The 16,412-nt window shown below is 41.2% G+C and overlaps 1 protein-coding gene across 9 annotated transcripts in view; it reads right to left on the bottom strand.

The window, feature by feature from the left end:
• Positions 1–16,412, bottom strand: part of ENPP2 (ectonucleotide pyrophosphatase/phosphodiesterase 2) — a 107,013-nt gene that overhangs the window by 35,128 nt on the left and 55,473 nt on the right. For 8 of the 9 annotated variants that reach the window (XM_082721786.1, XM_082721784.1, XM_082721785.1 and 5 more), the window contains exons 9-12: positions 14,966–15,021; positions 9,275–9,340; positions 8,513–8,585; positions 1,751–1,859 (exon numbers count right to left, since the gene is read on the bottom strand). In XM_082721786.1, the coding sequence (XP_082577912.1) occupies positions 1,751–1,859; positions 8,513–8,585; positions 9,275–9,340; positions 14,966–15,021 (304 nt within the window). Of the gene's footprint in view, positions 1–1,750; positions 1,860–3,864; positions 4,021–8,512; positions 8,586–9,274; positions 9,341–14,965; positions 15,022–16,412 lie in introns of all 9 variants that reach the window. The other variant, XM_082721792.1, reaches the window with a different exon arrangement.

Raw genomic sequence — 16,412 nt, 5'->3', positions numbered from 1 at the left:
AGACCTAATAAAATCCAAATTATTCTCTCTTGAGAGTTCCAGATCAAGACACCCCCACCTCTTTCTTCAATACAAATTGGAATGAAAAAAGACAAAACCATATTCCAACATAGCATAAAGGGTATAGAACTTGTCTTTTAACATTTAAACTCCCAGAAAGAAAAAGTAAAAAAATGAACAGCTACTGTTTTAGTACACTGTTAATTCAGGAAAAGGATGTCTACAAATCCATATTAGTGGAAGACTGGAAAGATCTTCCACTGGTTATATGTCTAGGAAGTCACTTCTGCTGCCCCAGGGTGAACCATCCCTCTTGCTCTCAAAGACCATATGTGAAGGGCTTCTCAAGCATCATCCCCTCTCATCCTTCCGACTAACTCTGTGTAGAAAGTGTTAAGTATTCTCTTTCTGCATAGGAGAAGGCCACATCTCACGGCTCTTGAGTGGCACAGTACAATTTGAACTCCATTGAAATCCACTCTTACTCCAAATCCCAGGCTCCGAAACACTAAACCACACTACCTTTCAGGAAAGGGATGCTATGGCTTTCCAAAGCCAACGCGATCTACTCAACTCAGAAGCCTGCTCCTGGTAAGACAAGGTTTTAATCTAAGACCTTTAAATGCTCTAGTATATGATTGGGACCCATCCACTTCTTAGATATCAAGCTTCAGCCTGTGAGCAAAGGTTCTTGACATGTCTGGGCAACTTAAATTGAATCAGCTATGTTCCATGTTCCAGATTCTCTGTCTTATCCGTAGCTCTCCACCAAGTCAAATTCATGGAGCATGATTTCACAGAGGGTTGCATTTAGCCCCTGCCAAAGATCAAGTCAGTCCCACAACTTTTTAAAAATTTCTCCTAAATGTTCTAGAATATTCTGGGAAGAAAATTACATACCCAAAACAGACCTTTGACTAGGGAGACTTGTCTGCCTTTCTTAATATCAAAGAGTCTGCCAATTTTTTCCCCCAAATGCTCTCCTAGAAGGAAACATGAGACCACATTCCAGGGTCACTCTTTCAAACTGAGAATTCTAGAATGCAGGAGGTACTCTCTAGAACTCAAGATGCACAGCTAGGAGATACAAATGCTCTCTGAGGACTCCCTTCCAGCTCTCTAATATCTAATGTTTAGGATGTTCAAAAAAGTGGTCATGAATTTTTCTCCTTTATACAGTGCTTTAGAAAAAATCTGCTTCTTCCTCTCTTTAACAGTTTCTGTAACTGAAGTAGGGCCCTCTGGTTTGGGTTTCAAATTCCCTCAGTGAATACAGGGTTATCATTTGATTTAAACACCTCTTTTTTGCTAAGAACCCTTGTCTCTTCTTCCTTATATTTAGATTATTATTATTTTTTTTTTTTTTTGGCCACATAAATGGATAGGATCCTTTGGGTGAGGTGACTAACAGAGTAGTAGGACTTGATATGTCACATTCATAGAGAAAGCGATTAACACCACAAGCAAATCTTTAGTAAGACACACACTTTAGTAAGAGACAGAATTTTGTAGAAAGACTTCCTTTCCTGCAAAGAAAAGGAAGACACAGGAAGTCCCTGGTTTTGATCAAAACGGTTGGATCATCTCATACCTTGAGTCATGGCCTGATTTCTTTCCCTACCCTGAAGAAAGGGGGAAGGTGGTGAAGAAAGCAATCTGGGATTCTGAGGGCAAGAGTTCCTCCCCCAAACACCATCAGAAACATGATCTATGTGGGTGCCCTATCAGCAAAGAGAAAACAAAGCTTTACCATGGTCTCCAACAAAGATGACATTGACACAGCGATGCAGCTTCAGCTGTTTCAGTCCATCCATTAATTGCCCCACTGTTTTGTCAATTTCCCTCAGAGGATTTGTCATCTGGAAAAAGGAGCAAATTAGTCCCTGCAGGTATTTTTTTATCCTTCCAGTTTCTCATAGTTCTTCTATCCCTAGAACATTCTGGAAAGAAAACTTTGGGCCCAGAGGCAGAGCTTTGCCTGCCACTCTTAATGGAAGCCTGTTCTGAGCACTTTTATTTGTATTATTTCAGGAACATAAAACCTCTCCTCATCCAATCCCTTTCAAAATTCTGTGATACAAAAATATCAGAAATATGAAGGATAATTCTTTTCTTTATCAGAGATAAAATGACCTTTCTAAAATGTAAAAATGTTATTTAAATCCAAGAATTTTGAGAGTGAGAAGAAAGTCAGATGGATAGGTAAAGCCTCTTGTTCATTAGGTTAAATCACATCAGATTTTGAACCACGGCAGAAGATGGAGGCTAAGTGAATCAAAAGCAGTTCTGAGGTAAAATGGTACCCTTCCACTGGATGCTAAAACAGAACCTTATTACTACAACAGAATCCATCTAATATTTCAAAGAATTGAACTGTCGATGTCTGAGAGCAATTGATTCTTGATAGAAGAACCTCTTCCAAGAAATAAGCTGCTATTTCTCAATTTAGTCCCTTTCAAGCTGATTTTGAGTTTAAAAAAAAAAAAAAAAGAAAGAAAAAAAAGAAGATTCTATAAAAGTCCTAACTTCACAAGAAGGGAACCACTGAGCTTGTTCTAGATTTCTTATTCAGCCTGAGGAAACACAAGAACTCAGTTCCCTGAGGAACATTTCCAAAGCCGAAAAAACATAATCGGTCTCTCATATTCTTGCTTCCAGTGGAAGCACCTAAGAGAATGAATGCTCCCGCACAATAAAGGCTTCCCCTCTCATGGCATCTCTGTGCAATGGAAAGGTTTCCAGGAAACACCTCATCAGACAAACACTTGACAGTACTCTGGATGAATGTTACAACTTAGCTTCAGCCAAACACATACACACAGGAAGACTGGTCAGAACAGCGGGGACTCCGTATCATTTTCTTAAATTTCAGACATACAATATTATCTTCCATTAGCATCTTCTCAGATGACCCAAGACCTTTCTTCATATCATGTCCTCAGTAAAAATTAGGTGTAAACTTGTTTTTCTTCATGACAGGGGTCAGTGTTTCAAACTCTGTCCCAAAGAGTAAGCCACAAGTGCAAGTCTCAGGATGATACGTGCAAGGAGCATCTGAAGCATTAATACGTGTGGGACTAACTGGTATTTGCTTCTGAGAAAAGCAAGCTCTCCTCTAAGACCTTCACCTTGACAAAAAAAAATGTGCCATATATATCAGTCCTTGGCGATGACTTGTTCTCACCAGACAACTCAGCTGAAATCCAGGACCTCCTTCCAGTGATTAGCTCAGATAGTCATAAGCAAGACAGTGCCTTGGAGATATCGGAAGGTTTCAAGAGAAGTGACAACCTATAGCCTGTTCTGAATGTACTGAAAAGAGCAAATATCACTCATGTATCTAATGAGAAAATACACACAATGCCAACTTTCCATTGTTTTCTCTTTCCTTCTGTCTCAGCCGTTCTTTTATCTACAAACTAGGACCTTGTCTGAAAGGTACAGGCCATTAATCTAAGCCAATTTTCTGTTGAGTTCTAATTTACATTGTCTTTGAAGACTCCCCTCACTGCTTTTCTGGATTGTTCTCAAGAACCAAGGCTACAAAGCATCGTAACAGATTCCATGAATAAGTGCAAGCAACTCCAATAGCCTTCCTAACAGTCATTCAAGCCTAAATGTTAATACCAGTTTTAGGGCAACTAATTCTAGAAGGTTCTTTTTTCCTATCTTGCTGAAAGCTCAGGAGGTCATCACATTAATGTTAACCTCTGAAGTATCAGATTCTTCTGGACTCCAAGCCAAGGATGACACAACCTGAGTTTTTCTGAAACTTATTCAGCTGATTTTCAAACCAAGGCGCTGAAGGAAACCTTTGACTCAGACCTGCCCGCCACAAAGCTTTGGAACAATAGATAAACTTACTTTGTCCTGACGAGTTTCCGCAGCATAATGATCCATCCTATGTAATTTTCTTCTTCTTTTCTTTGGAGGAGCAACTGGTCTTTCCTGTCTCCTCTTAGGGATAACCTTCCTCTTAGGTCTCTTAGCCGGAGTAAGAGGTGAGCCATAACTACTCTCCTGTACTGGCGGATAGAGATGTCTGGACTCAGAAGTCGTCTGTCCCTCTGGGTCAGATAATAAAGCTCACACTTTGCCATCTGGGGTCAGCAGAGCCTTAATTAGAAAAACTAAGGCTCCTTAAGTGAGAAAAAGTGGGTATGAGGAGTGATTCCAGGAACTCTATAGAGAGAAGCCTCCTCAATCTACCTTGACACAGCCGTCAGTCTCTTCACGAGAGCAAGACAGTCTAAGAGAATCTATCTATGTGGGTGACATACTGTTCAGCATTCCATAACTCCTGCCTTGGGGAGAGACTGGTCCTTCATTATCCAAGCTCTCCATTTTTAAAGTACTAGAAGAAAACCAAATAGAACACTAGCCATTTGGTCATTTCAAGGTGACAGCGGGATACATATAGGTGACTCCCGCTCAGAATCCGATGGATATCTGTTCACACCACCAATATATATCAAAACAAGGGTCACCTTCACTGGTGAGGATTAGGAAAAAATATTTTTAAACCAAGGGTGGAGTGACACATAAATAATAAGCAATCCTCCTTGGTCATGAATGTGTACTTACACAAATCGAGACTTTCAGCAGGAGAGAGAACTTCTCACTAATAATTTAGGTTTTCAGCACAGGGAAACTTTAACCCCAAGATAACCATAAATAAGACTGTCTTTTAACAAATTATCTTATAAAATTAGGTAACATATAAAAAGTCATCAAGATCTCTTCATCTTGGTCTTAATATGAAGAAAGAATCAACGGGCTGATACTCTTCCTATCAGAAATCCCCTTGTTGCGGGAAGTGAGGACAGTACTTGGCGTCCTATTTTGAAAATCTAGAGAGCAGTGAAGGTGACACAGAAGCTGAATAAAGAAGATAACTTTTTGGGATTTCCAAATGCTGGAGAAAAACAAGCCCCTGATTTGTTGATGGTGCAAAGGTGAATTAAAGCAGCAAGCCCTAGGGTCTCCCTAATTGAGCCTCTCTCTTGCTGGGACTGCTCCAAGAACCATTCAGTTGCAGGAAGGGGCAGGAGGAACAATGTTAGTGTATCCAAGGAGGAGGCCATCCGCCATGCCAGGTCACTGATTCTAGAGCAAGCGACTGCAAAGGCTTTTCTATCTCATCCTCTCTCTCCCGCAGAGCATGGAAAGACCCAGCCTCACAGACTCCGGTTTGGTTTTTGTTTTTTGTTTTTCTTTTTTTTTAAATGCATCTAGTATTCAGGCAGTTCTCCATGAGAAGAGAAGCAAAAGAAAAAGAGGGTTTCCCAGTTCATGGTCACCGAACCCATTTCAGCTAGCACTCCTCCGCCCATCAGACACTCGGCCATTCGCAAGACAAGAGACCTCAACATTCCGAAGACTCCGCAAGCGGGCCCCTGTGGTTGCAGCGGGTTAGAGGAGCAGTGGGAGAAACAGAATTTAGTCAAAATGAGTTTTCATCCAAGGATTACATCTCAGGTAGTTTCTTCTTCGAATGTTAGAGGTAGACGAAAGCTAAGTCTTCACTGACCAGCCATACTTTAGTCTGACTTAGAAGATTTAGCCTGAGGTTATTAGGAGAATGGAAGGTAGAGGGGCAAATTTCCCTGCTTTTCAGAAGGATACTTTGCCATCTGAAGGTAGAAACTAGCCAGCCAAAGCTCTGCCTCTAGGCCTGGAACAGCAGCCGAACAAGGAGTCATAGAGAAAGCAGAGAAGGTCAAGGAGAAAAAGATTGAGCCAGTAATCAAAAGCAAGCATGTTTCTGAACATTCACCATTACACTACGAAACCAGGAGCAATAAATACACCATTTCTTGTGGCTATTAGCCCACTGTTTGGTCATCTCATTTAATAGCCTTTGAGAATCGTCCTGAAAAAAGTATACTTAGATAGTAAGCAAATAAAGCACAGATTTTTAACTGCATCATAGCATGTAATATTCTGCCAGACTGAATTTCTTCAGTTCAACTTCAGATATAAGGTATTTTCTCCTTAGATGTAAATGATGACATGTCACTGATTTTATAAATAATATTTTGGCTCATAAAGTCTTTATTCATATACCACATGTATATAATTGACAGAAACCAATTAGTCGACTACAGAAGAGAAGTTTTGCTGGCTTGTTTTGGTTTCATGTTTTTAAAGTATAAACAGTTTTGCTTTTCACTCATTAAAAATAAGATTCCTAGAACCAAACGAAAAAGAGTTGAAATCTGAAAATATTCCTTGCCTTACCAGAAGAAAGTGGCCAGGTTTCCAGGTTAACCAGAACTGAAGATACATTCCAAAATATCTAATTAAGAGTGTTTTACCCAGTGGATATATGAGAATATTCCAGCTTACAAGAGGTATTAATATTAGAAAGAACATAGCATGAATATTTCCAAGTCTTAATTCGAAACTTCTAGAGGGGGAAAAAAAAATCTTTGTATATTTCTGAGTAGCCCTGAGCACAGTGCCATCATTAACAACAAATTCAAGCATCCTCTACTGTGTTCTATTATGACTGCTCAGCACTTAAAAAAAATAAGCTTTTCGCTTTATTTCTTGATTAAAACACACACACGCACATACAATTTCAAGTATGTTAATTACAATGGAACTACATGTATGAGAAATCCAGGGATGTTTGTGGGTTACAAATGCTTATTGCTGAGCTGTATAACTTTCAAAGAACTGAGGACTGTGAGAGTTCCACCTGTTCATAACGTAAAAAGCCAACTTTTGACCTAAAGAATATGTTCTGTCTGAATCAAACATGGCTGTTTACCTGACTGCTCTGCTCATCTCCTGGAGGTTTAAAGGGTTCCATGGGAAGAACCCAGGAGCTCTAAGATTCTGCCTCTAAGTCCACTTAAAGGCCAGGTGACCTGAGTCACCCCATATCTCTTTAGGTACCAACATCCTGCTTTTAAGAGAGTGGTTATACCAACCTCTGGCTTGCCTAAGCCATAGCATCTTCTAAGGGACATTATTATCCAAGCAAAGTTCAACTTTTAAATAAGGCACATGGAACTGCTTAGGATTTTTTTTTTAACATTTTAATAAAATGTGGTTCCTTTGGTTCACGTTAGATTAATCTCAAAGAAAGTTATCCTAAAGATAAAACAGCCATGCTTGCACTGGCAAGAGTAAGATTTGTGTTTCATACAGATGTTTATCTCATTTTATCATTTGTGTTTCATAATCATGTGACACTCGTTAAACATCAAAGGGAGAGGAAAAAGAGCATCAGACTTATAGAGCTGCAATGATTTAAGGCAAACCAAGAATGCTTTCACATAGCCATTACTTTGCAGTGTTTGAAAAAAATCACCACAGCATTGATGCTCAAACATTCAAAAATACTTGGGTATTTCTGGTGTATACAGTATTTACTGCCTTTAGCTACATATGCTGCATTTTGCTCAAAAATATTTAAACCAAGACATACTTCTCTATGTTTCTTACTCAATCTTATGCTGAACACAATGAACTTAATTATCATCAATGGTGCTATTCTAGCCTATTAGAGAATGGGAGGCAGTTTCCATCAGCAGAGTTTTTGAAATGATTTCTCCTCCCCAATCAAGCTCAAGCATTGATGTAGACCTCACCACTCTAGTTAGAATGAGAGATGGAAACCATTTTAGATGTGCAAATCCCATCCTGTCTTAAAATGATCTATACTGCAACACCAGGAAGATTTCCATCTCCAGATGACTGAGGGACATCATACATTACAGCCCTCCTCTTCTTCCCATCTCTGAATTTGAAATTCGACTGGTTAGCATCTAACAAACAGATGGCTTTCAACTGAGATTCCTGACTGTTTGAGAAAAGGGCATTACATTGCTCTGCTAAATAGATTCGTTCAGTAGCGCATTTCCCTTAATTAATGATCACTTTCATTTGGGGGAGTAATGGATATGTTCACAGTTTTGATTGTGGTGATGGCTTCACAGGTGTCTATGTCCCTGTGTCAAAATTTATCAAACAAAAAAGTGTCTAGTGCTAGAACAGATGCCAGGTTGATTGTACCTGCTAAGGCTATTAGGGCTACTTAGCTGACCTACCTTCTCTGAAATGCATAATCCTTTCAAGGGAACTGAAATTCAGCTTGAGTGTTTTGTACTGCAGGTTTCAACCTCAGATGCCTTTCCATTCCTAAGCCAGGGATGGCAAATGCCAACCTTTCCTGATCCCCTGCCTTCTGATGCCTTCAGGGATGGCACATACCCCTCGTATGAACACCAACTTTAGGCTAGGTTTGAATAGCAAATCAATCGGAACAGAAATTCCTGCTTAAGAAGTAGGTGTGTTTAAGATTTTTTTAAATGTTTTTAATCTTGTAGTTTGAGAAGTAGGTGTGTTTAAGATTTTTTTTTTTAATGTTTTTAATCTTGTAGTTCTTTGACTATATATAAACCTGCCGATGCAAATACCCAAGAGACTTTATACAAATCCAGAAATCCAGTCAATAGCCCGGGGGCCCAGGTTCTCCTCAGGAAGATGATAAGCTACTAACCTCAGGGCCAAAAGGGCCATATTTGTGTCCGGAGAAATCAGGTTGTTCGGAATAGAAGGCATAGACCGAAGGCCTGCGGGGAAATTGGAAGGTTCAGAATCAAACCACAGATAGCAAAGAATATCAAGTATCCCTCCACACTGAGAAAAACTCCTCTCAAATCTAGTTAAGTAATCTCCCAACCACTATTAATCTTAACACGGAAAAGATCTCTTTGGTTTCTTGGGGGGTGGGGACAGGAGAGGATTCTACTCTTTCCACATCTACCACCCCCTCCACTACCCTACCCCCCCCCCATGCTAACTGCCTGGTACCACCTTCAGGGAGCAAATGTCACCAAGGATTATCTGAACGCATACTCAGGTCTTTGATCCTCAAGATAATAGAGCCCAGTGGAAAGTCACATGGACCACAGGGCCAGCGGCCTGAACGAACATCTCCATTAGAGGGAGAACTCAGTCTTACTGCTTCCCCAGTCCTTGGGAGGCTGCTGCTGGCTCATTTATCAAAGCCAGGAACCCCCCAGAGCTCTGCTGTAGTGGCCGGGATGAACAGTTGTACTAACCCCTATAATTAAGGGGTCCCCCTGTGGTCTATGTCACCATATCTTTCTTAGGGAACTAAGGCTCAAGGCTGAGAACCACACAACTTAGGAATCCCACACCTCGACCGTGCCCATCTAGTCCTCATCCTGTTCTGACCAAGGAGGGAAATGTGCTAGAAAGAAGAAAGAGGGCAAGTCAGGGGGACAGCAATAAATACCTTTCGTCGTCTGGCAGGGTGAGCCACTGCAGAATGGTTAATATTCTCCGCTCATGAGGGATGACCCTGGTGTGGGGTGGGGGAGATCATAACAAGCAAACATGAGGTGAGGTCACAGTTCTACACCCTCCAGCCTGCTTAGTCCTTGCTCTGGTAGCCAGGCCAAGGGCTCTCGATCTACCACCACCTGTTTGCACTTCCTTGTTGCAAAAGGCCCTCTTTCGAATTCGTGTTTAAACTTCCAATCCATCTGCAACATACTGTATGGCTCAACCTCTGTTGCATTAGAGAGACCAGAAACTCTGGTTCACAGTCAAATGCGGAACCTGTCCCATTGATCAGAGACTCTGCTATAAGTGGAAAGGACCCCAGGCTCAGAAACCTCACCATTGAGTGAGTAAAGCCATCAGCTGTGGCCGCAGAGGGACCAGAACATTTATCCCCAGTCAGCATCTTGCTGGGGCTGTGACCACACTTGACCTCTATGCCACTTTGACCTCTCCGGGCCTTAGTTTACTTATTGATAAAAGAAAGATGACTGTGAAGATATAATAAGACAAGACAGAGGCACCTGGGTGGCTCAGTCAGTTAAGTGCCCGCCTTCAGCTCAGGTCATGATCTCAGGGTCCTGGGATGGAGCCCGCATGGGGCTTTCTGCTCAGCAGGGAGCCTGCTTCTCCCTCTTCCTCTGCTCCTCCACACCTCATGCACACACGCACACCCTCTCTCTCAAATAAGTAAATAAAGTCTTTTAAAAAATGAGACAACCCAAGCAAAAGGGCACGTGCAGTGCCTACCACATAGTATGTTCCAAAAAATTTTTAATTTTTATTAATGATCATGAGTTATCATTCTAACTCTAAAGACCTATATGACTTTCGAAATGTTAATCTGAAACTCCACTCTTCCTCTATAAAATAAGGGGTTAGGAAAGGTAGTCTTGAGATTCTCTTCTAGATCTATAAAAATCTATCAAGAACAGGCCCATATAATTATGAGACTGACAAAAAGGGTATAATCTTCATCCACAATGACTTTTGTGTTTAAGTCTCATTCCTCTGTTGAAATATAATTACCCGAGATCTGGCACCAGCTTTAAGGGCTCTCTGCTAACATGACAGCACCGGAGCGGGGGCTGGGTTTCGTTAAGACGTTCATGCGCAGAGCAATGTTTTTATTTATGGGGGAGACTGGTTTGCTGTTTCCTAACAAGGAGCACCACGAGCTTTTCTGCTCCCCCATCTGAGACCGGGAGTTAGAACTTGTTTATGGCAAACTCAAGCTAAAGCCCAAGTTTAACCGTGGTTTCTAAAAATGGCTGCGGCCAAGAATGAACCCTAGCATAAATTACGTTCCCCCAGGGGGTAATGATGTGTCAGTGTGGGTTCATGGGTTGTAACACACACACACACACACACGACTCTGGTAGGGGACACTATAATGGCGAGCCTGTGTTGTGGGGACCGGCGGTCTACGAGGATTCTCTGTACCATCTGCTCAATTTGCTACGAACCCGAAACTACTCTAAAAAATAAACTCTACTGAAAACTTCCTGTGGGATGCTGGTGAGCGATCTACACTTCTGCTCTTGGTGGATGTGAACAAGGCCAAGCCACGAGAAAGACGCATCTTTCTCCAAGGCAGAAACCTGCAGCCGGCAGGAGCGCCAACCCTGAAGCTCTTCCCCTATGTCCACCCTCTACCAGCCACACTCGCCAACTCCTAGATGGGACATTTGTCATTCCTCTGGCCCCCTCTCAGACGAGGACTATCCCACCAGCCCAGAAAAAGAGTCCTAATTTAAACAAAATCCAATGCCCTTGAATAAACAGGCCCCTGTTTATTATATCCTATAATGGAATTAGGACTAGGCACAGCAAAGCCGCGCTAATCACTTCAGGTATTTAATTCAGCAGCCTCAGAAATCCCCTGTATCTGGACAAAATAATTACATATTTAGAATTCTTTCCTAACTTAGAAAAAAGCAAATGCTGTTGCACTTCCATTTTACCTCACTTCCCTACCTATCTACAAGCTGCTTCATATTGTGTAATCGGTGTTAAGTCACAAACGTGGACTCTGACGGACTTGCTTGATGCCAGTGGAAAAACACAAGCTAATGGAATTTGTGTGGCGCTCACAACACACACCTGCTCACACCTCTGCTAGATACAGGGTTTGTCCAGTGGTGAGCAAGGAATAAAAGTGTCCACCCCAAGGCCAGAAGGTTTGGGGTTAAATGCTGACTCCAATGTATGTTGGTGATGAGACTTCACCAAGTTACTTAACCTTTCAGGGCCTCTATAAAATGAGGACAATAATAATTCCTATCTCATAAGTTTGTTGTAAGGATTCACAGAGAGAACACATGTAAATCACTTTGGATAGTGCCCAGGACATTGAGTTTAGAGAACGTTAGCTTTTGTCTTCATGTACTGGCTTCACCAGTCCACAGAGACGACACACTCATTTGTGACATACTTGTTCAACATATGTGATGTTCAAGGCTTTTGTGTGAATGTGAATAAAGAAACAAAATACTCCTACTAAAAAGACCCTTACAGAAGAGTCACAGTCCTCTGTTTAGGAAGACAAGGACGGGATTGTCATTTCTGGGCAGGAGCTGAGTGTGTGTGCGCCTGGTAAGACCCGGAGAGGGGCACTGTAGAGGACTGGGTATCCTTCCTAAGTATGATCCTGGGCACAACACTTTACTTCTCTCAGCCCCAGTGTCCTAATCTTTCCAATGAGGAGGTGGACAGAGTGGTCTTGAACTTTCCTAGGAGTTCTAGATTATCTCTATGAGATTATCCCTGGAACCAAAAAGACATGGGCCCTAGCCATGTTTTTTTTTTAGCCTAGTGTTTGTTTAAAAATATTTTATTCATTTATTTGACACAGAGAGAGATCACAAGTAGGCAGAGCAGCAGGCAGAGAGAGGGGGGGAAGCAGGCTCCCTGATGAGCAGAGAGCCCGATCCCAAGACCCTGAGATCATGACCTGAGCTGAAGGCTGAGGCTTCACCCACTGAGCCAACAAGGTGCCCCGCCATTAGTGTTTAAAATCCCACACAGAGACAGCGCAAACCGACGTGGCAAAGGAAGCCTATGAGCCCAAACAGAAAGAAAAATGGAGCTCATGCTGTTGTCTTCACTATCACGGTTTGATAGAGAAGTTGTCAGGAGACCAAGTACGTCAGACATGGTTGGAAAAGATAATACTGACTGGATGGCTCAGTCAGTTAAGCATTTGCCTCGGGCTCAGGTCGTGATCCTGGGGTCCTGGGACGGAGCCCCGCATGGGTCTCCCTGCTCGGCAGAGAACCTGCTTCTCCCTCTTCCCGCCGCTCCCCTGGCCTGTTCTCTCTCTCTCACGTGCATGCTCTCTGTCACTCTCAAATAAATAAATTAAATTTTTTTAAGTTTTTTTTTTTTTTTTTAAAGGAGGAATGGAAAATGAAGGGCTAGATGAGGTATTTAGTGTTCAGCGGGGACGAATTACCTCAGGACACATATCCTCATTGCCCAGTCAATGTCCAAAGAGATGATGTGAATTAGAAAACAAATACCATTTATCGGTTACTTTCTATGTACTAAGGACCCTCTTACTCTCTTTCGATAAGTTAGCCCATGCCATCTTCACAACACCCTATGATGAAGATGTTCTCATTGCCATTTAAAGATGAGGACATTAATATACTGAGAGATTTAACTACTTGTCCACAGTCAGCAGACTATGAACTGGCAAGGTGGGGATTAGAACCAATGTAAATACGCGTACATTCAGGGAATTACTGCCTTTGAACATGAATTTACACACACACACACACACGCAATGTAATGGGGCATTAGCTGAGGATGACTTTAGAATAAAATGTTATCATGTAGGAACACCTGGGTGGCTCAGTGGGTTAAAGCGTCTGCCTTCTGCTCAGGTCATGATCTCAGGGTCCTGGGATTGAGCCCTGCATCGGTCTCTCTTCTCAGCAGGGAGCCTGCTTCCCCCACCCCCTGCCTGCCTCTCTGCCTACTTGTGATCTCTGTCTGTCAAATAAAGAAATAAAATCTTTAAAAAATTTTTAAAAATAAAATGTTATCATGTAAAAAGCAAGAATAATTCTAGGTTGCAGTCCTGAGCCACGTTAAAAAGATGGCCTTCAGAGTCTAAGTCTGCGGTCTAAATCTAGTTCTAAATTTAGGAATTTTCAGAATGTACCATGTGTCGATTCCCCGGATGTATATTTCATTAAATAACTGAAAGTAAAACCCTGGCTTGTTTTTTTTGTTTTGTTTTGTTTAGTTATAAAAAGATTAAAAAAAAAAAGAAAGAAAGAAAGAAAGAAAGGGAAAACTGACTCCAAGTCACTCCCAGAATACAGACAAAAGAACAATAGCCTGGAAAGCAAAGCAAAACTAAAGACACATTTAGAGCACACAAAAGCTACCTTCTTAGAAGTAGCTTGAAATGGGTGGAGGAAATTACCATTCAAAATCAGAACACTGGGCCTTTTCAATGAAGCTCCAAGACAGTTTCAGGGGGCCAGGGTGGGGACTAGGTATTAATTATGTTATTGGCCTCTTTCCATTCTGCCAAACAAGTATGTTGTGGGGCAGAAGAAATCATTTCTGTAAACATCTATGACCGTCCAGGGTTAAATTGGTAGATCAACATGTCATTCTAACGTGTCATTGGTAGATCAACGTGTCATTTCTAACATACCCACACTTAATTCTCAACTCAAAAAACCTCTTAAAAAAAAATAGGCAGGAAAAGGAGACTTTTACAAGGTCACTGTCTTACCTTCAAATCACCACACCCAATTTCAATTTAGTCCTTCAAATCTGAAAAAGCTACTTTTATACCTGAATTTGGAGAATATAGACGGTCCCATTCTGGATTGATGTGAACCTGTGATTGCTTTCAGCACACTACTATTATAGAAAAGTCAGATTTTTGTTAAGGCATAAGAGGCAAATATGGAAAGAGCTTTAGGTGGTTAAAAAAAAAAAATGGAAAGAACATCTCAGTGGGAACAAAATCCCCATGAAAGTTGAAACAGATTCCTTTTCTTACTAAGGAGCCTTAAAAATAATCAACATGTTGACACTTTTATTAGGTAAGTTTCATCATAAGACTATTTTATGAACGTTAACTACTAATACCCCATTGCCTCTGTGGGGAAAAGAAGTAGTTCCATTTTTCGTATTAGGGAAATCCTAGTGTTTGGTGGAAAATGGATTGGAAATCCACTTGTCTCCTATCTGGAATTTCCAATCTCTAGTCCTCTACATCAGCTGTCTGAGACCACACTAGACTTTTAATGTTGTCAGCCAATATAAATATAGCAAGTCATAATATATTGAAAGAAAATGATAATGCAAACCCCAGCAATGAATAGTCTAAGAGAAACATACATTCCCCAGGTGGTAAGTTACCAAAATCAACAGGGACAGAAAAATCTTTAGGATGACAAGAAGAGAAAATATTCTTTACATTCTGTTAAGAACGATGGGGGGAAAAAAGAGAGAGAAGACCTCTAAAAAAAATACTTGGGAGATCATTCTAATCAGAAAATATTTAACAGCTCAAGTTCTTTTAGATTTAACTGAAGTAAAACCAAACTGAGTTCCTGTTTCATCAGCTAAATCATGACTGCAATTTTACAAACATTGACAAAAAAAGATAACTTACACCGACCAGAAGAATGTCCCAGCTTTCACCCCTTGCTTGATGGCTGTAATCCATAGCTAATGAGGAAAATATAAGAGGCTTATAAAATGTTCTGAGTTTTTGTCAAAGAAGAAGTTTTTAAAATATATTAGGTCAGATATCTTATACTTTACCCACATCCCACCATAAATTTCACATTATTTGTAATCATTCACTTTTCACATCTGGAAGTCAGAATCATTATTTTCATAAATGCCATTTAATACATTCTCTGCAAAAGCTTTCAAAAACTCTTCTGTGATCCTAGTGGCATTTTTAACTCTTATTTCATCTCAAAAGTCTCCCTGTACCTGTCTTTTCTGATCATTGTTTTGAACATTTCACTTATATGACGGAATTCTGCTCATCAAAGGACCCAGGAGTGGACCATATGTTTCCTGTACTATTGAAAGCCAACAGAGGAGAACCCCAATGGTACACAGATGCCAGAATCTTGGAACTTGATTTCATCTTGTTTTAAACAAGGTGAATGAAAATGACGAAAAGAAAAAAAAAAAGCTATTTTTTATCCTGGATTTTCTCATGTATCTTTTACTTAGCCTTTCAGTAAATAGAATTTAAGGAATAAGCTCCTGGGATAAGTTAGGGGAACCAAGCATTTCATTGAGGCTTTTAAAATATTCTTTCCAGCACATGTTGTAGGGCACAGAAGATTCAGTGGTTAAGAACCTGAGCTCTGCAACCAGATCACTGGGTTTTAAGCCTTGCCTCTGTCACTTACCAATGGTGCAGTCCTCCAGTGAGTTCCTTAAGCTCTCTGGGCTTTGGTTTCCTTTAAAATGTAGATAGTATTACCAAGCACGTGGGATTATTCTAAGCTTTAATGAGTTAATACTTTTAAAGTCCTTAAAGCAGTGTCTTAGCATTTGGTGACCGCTGGATCAATTTTAATCTTAATTATGATGCAATGGAAAGAAATATAATCCACTTATTCTAGGAACATTAAAAACAGCTTAGGATGGCCAGTGTCCCACTGAACATAAGTGTGTACAAAGAACCTTCCCCCCACTCCTCAGGAGGCAAGCAGGAAATGTGGCTGCTTTGTTATAAGACCCAAGCAGAAATGGTCTAGGAATTGCAGCAACCCTTTTCAGGTTTCCTTGTATCCAAACTTCCAGAGGGTCTTACAGACTCCAGGGGAAACCTCTGGGGTTTGAGGAAAGGGGAAAATTGGGAGGTGTGGTGTTTCCATGAGGTTGGCTATGTCTTCGGAAGGGTCTGAGACATCCGGCCTTGGGGAATTCTGCAGATTCCCAAACCCCTGAGGAAGGACTGAAAATCTCCAGCCTGGAAGAATCATAGCTCTTGCAGTTGGCAAGAAAGGGATGGGCAGGAGAGCTTGGAGAACTCTCTCAGACTGGAGGAGGTGTGAGCTGCCTTGGGAACACCAGCATGGGGGAGGTGGTGC

The sequence above is a fragment of the Mustela nivalis genome (genome assembly GCF_964662115.1).
Source record: "Mustela nivalis genome assembly, chromosome: 2".
Lineage (NCBI taxonomy): Eukaryota > Metazoa > Chordata > Mammalia > Carnivora > Mustelidae > Mustela > Mustela nivalis.
Note: the sequence above shows the minus strand (reverse complement) of the source record. Positions and strands in the feature narration are given on the sequence as shown.